This window comes from Sinocyclocheilus anshuiensis, unplaced genomic scaffold (assembly GCF_001515605.1).
Source record: "Sinocyclocheilus anshuiensis isolate Anshui unplaced genomic scaffold, SAMN03320099.WGS_v1.1 scaffold147, whole genome shotgun sequence".
Lineage (NCBI taxonomy): Eukaryota > Metazoa > Chordata > Actinopteri > Cypriniformes > Cyprinidae > Sinocyclocheilus > Sinocyclocheilus anshuiensis.
Genome location: NW_015549585.1, coordinates 1,225,951 through 1,228,211, shown reverse-complemented (window position 1 = coordinate 1,228,211; position 2,261 = coordinate 1,225,951). Strand labels below are relative to the sequence as shown.

Sequence of the window (2,261 nt, the reverse complement as noted above, 5' to 3'; positions counted from 1 at the left end):
AGACGTTTTATTTTAAAAAAAAAAAAAAAAAGTTTCACAAATCCAACCCCTGGATTTAAAAAAAAAAAATTTTTTTAATTAGACAACTTGCTGAATTAAAAATATAGCACACAACTCTTTAAAATATTTATGCATAACACATGCTTAGTAATAATAATTTTAAAAAAGCATTCCAGGGAGGCACAAGTAAGACGTTCACACATTAAAAAGTTTGCAAAACATCTACAATTGTATTTTACAAAACATAAATAATTCAAACTTTATACAAAACATTAATCAAAAGCATTAAAAATGCATCAGTTGCGAATGTTTTCTAATATTAACATATACAGGTCCTCCTTTAATAAAGGCCATCCTAGCACCATTTCTAACATTGTGAAAGGTCACTTCATGTACAGTTCAATATTGACATCCACACAGATGTTTCATCAGATGTTACAGTCTGTCAAAGAGGTAAACAAATACAGTTTGTGTTCAACCACAGATTGTGTCAAATTAGTAAACCATCTGGGACTTTTATTTTATAAAATAAAAAACAGCTATAATAAACAAAGAGTGTTATGAAATGGAAAGGCACTTTTCTCTTGTTTAGTCCAGTCAAATGTGATCCAGCCTCTTTAAAATCTCTGCATCACAACAGTACTAAAACACAGACGATGGAGGATCAAGTGTGAACTTGAGTAAAGTGCATCTGTGTGTTTGAAGGTGATCGCTGAAGAGGCTCCTGTGGGTCTGGATGAACCTGCAAACAGCTCTTAAACACAGTTGTGCTGTGACTGAGCTCAGTGTGTGTGTGTGTGTTTGCTAGCGCTACGAGGTGTTGAGCTGCGACTGATTCTCTTCTGAACGTCTGGAGTCCAGCTCTGGAGGTCCAGCTGCAAAAACACAATCACAGCCATTAAATCACGTGTCTATCAGAGTTATTCAAACAGTAACACTTTACAATAAGGTTCCGTTTAACTATATTTAATGCATTAACAATGGGCAATACATTTGTTACAGTATTTATTAAGCTTTAAAATACAACTGTTCATTGTTAGTTCATTTTGGCTCAGGTTTATTAAATAACATTAATGGATACAACTTTTGATTTTAATAACATATATTAGTAAATGTTGGAATCAACATTAACTAAGATTGATAAATGCTTTAGAAGTATTTTTCATTGTTTGTTTGTTAACGAATGTAGTTGACGAATATTAAATGTTACTGTTTTGCAGGTTCAATAGAACTAAACCTAAAACCCATTTAAAAAGTTACTTATAAAATACACAGTAACTGAAATCAAATATTAATGAACCTAAACTTATTTTATTTTAGAAAGAAAACATTTCTCATTTTCATTTAAACTTGATGTACTAAAATAAGTAAAACTGAAATATTAATACAAATAAACTGACTTATTAAAAGAAACTAATAAAAATGAAAAATCAAAATTACTCAAATGTAAACAAGATATAAAAATAAAAACTATACACTTTAAAAATAATAAAAATGAAAAACAACAAAATTACTAAAACGCCAATGTAAACAAAATATAACAATAAAAACTATATAGACTACTAAAATTGAAAGAAAAATTACTAAAACTAGCAGAAACCAAAATGTTAATGGATGAATAAATATTATAATAGTATATCTTTGATTATATGTGTATGTCTTTAATATGCTATTTTTTCTAATATATAAAAATACAATGACTTAAACACTGCTTTATGAGAAGTCATAGAGAATTTAGTTTTTTATGGTATCCACAGACATTGACTGACCATCATAAAACCGAAAGCTTTCAATTCATTGATTCAGAATCATCTGCAATAATAAATATATTTATATTCAAGTTCTGAGTTTTTTGTTTTTGGCTTGATTGCAAACCCTGATTCTGTAGTTCTGTTGTGTGATATGAAGCAGGTTGTCGTTGTGAGCATGTGAGGCCGATCCAGCCGTTCAGACACGTGCAGCGTCCGCTTCTGCTGTCGCACTGAGCTCCGTTCTCACATTCACAGCTGAACGCGCAGTCGGGCCCGTACCGCCTCACACTGCAGTCTGTCAACACAGCACACATTAGAAAAGCATATTCATATCTAATCATGAACGGGCATTAGTGTTGCTGGACTCACCGCTGTCACACCGGACGCCCGTCTTTCCTGAGGTGCAGATACAGCTGCCGCTCACCGGGTCACATGGTGTGTCCTCCGCACAGTCACATGACAGAGAGCAGCTCGGACCGAATGTGCCCTGCTTACATTCTGAGGACGAAA

At 33.0% G+C, this 2,261-nt stretch overlaps 1 protein-coding gene across 1 annotated transcript in view; it reads right to left on the bottom strand.

The window, feature by feature from the left end:
* Window positions 1–204: 204 nt before the first annotated feature.
* Window positions 205–2,261, bottom strand: part of LOC107657979 (multiple epidermal growth factor-like domains protein 6) — a 39,208-nt gene continuing 37,151 nt past the window's right edge. Inside the window, exons 32-34 of the mRNA XM_016446337.1 lie at window positions 2,121–2,249; window positions 1,876–2,046; window positions 205–875 (exon numbers count right to left, since the gene is read on the bottom strand). Of these exons, the coding sequence (XP_016301823.1) occupies window positions 811–875; window positions 1,876–2,046; window positions 2,121–2,249 (365 nt within the window). The 3' untranslated portion in view covers window positions 205–810. The remainder of the gene's footprint in view (window positions 876–1,875; window positions 2,047–2,120; window positions 2,250–2,261) is intronic.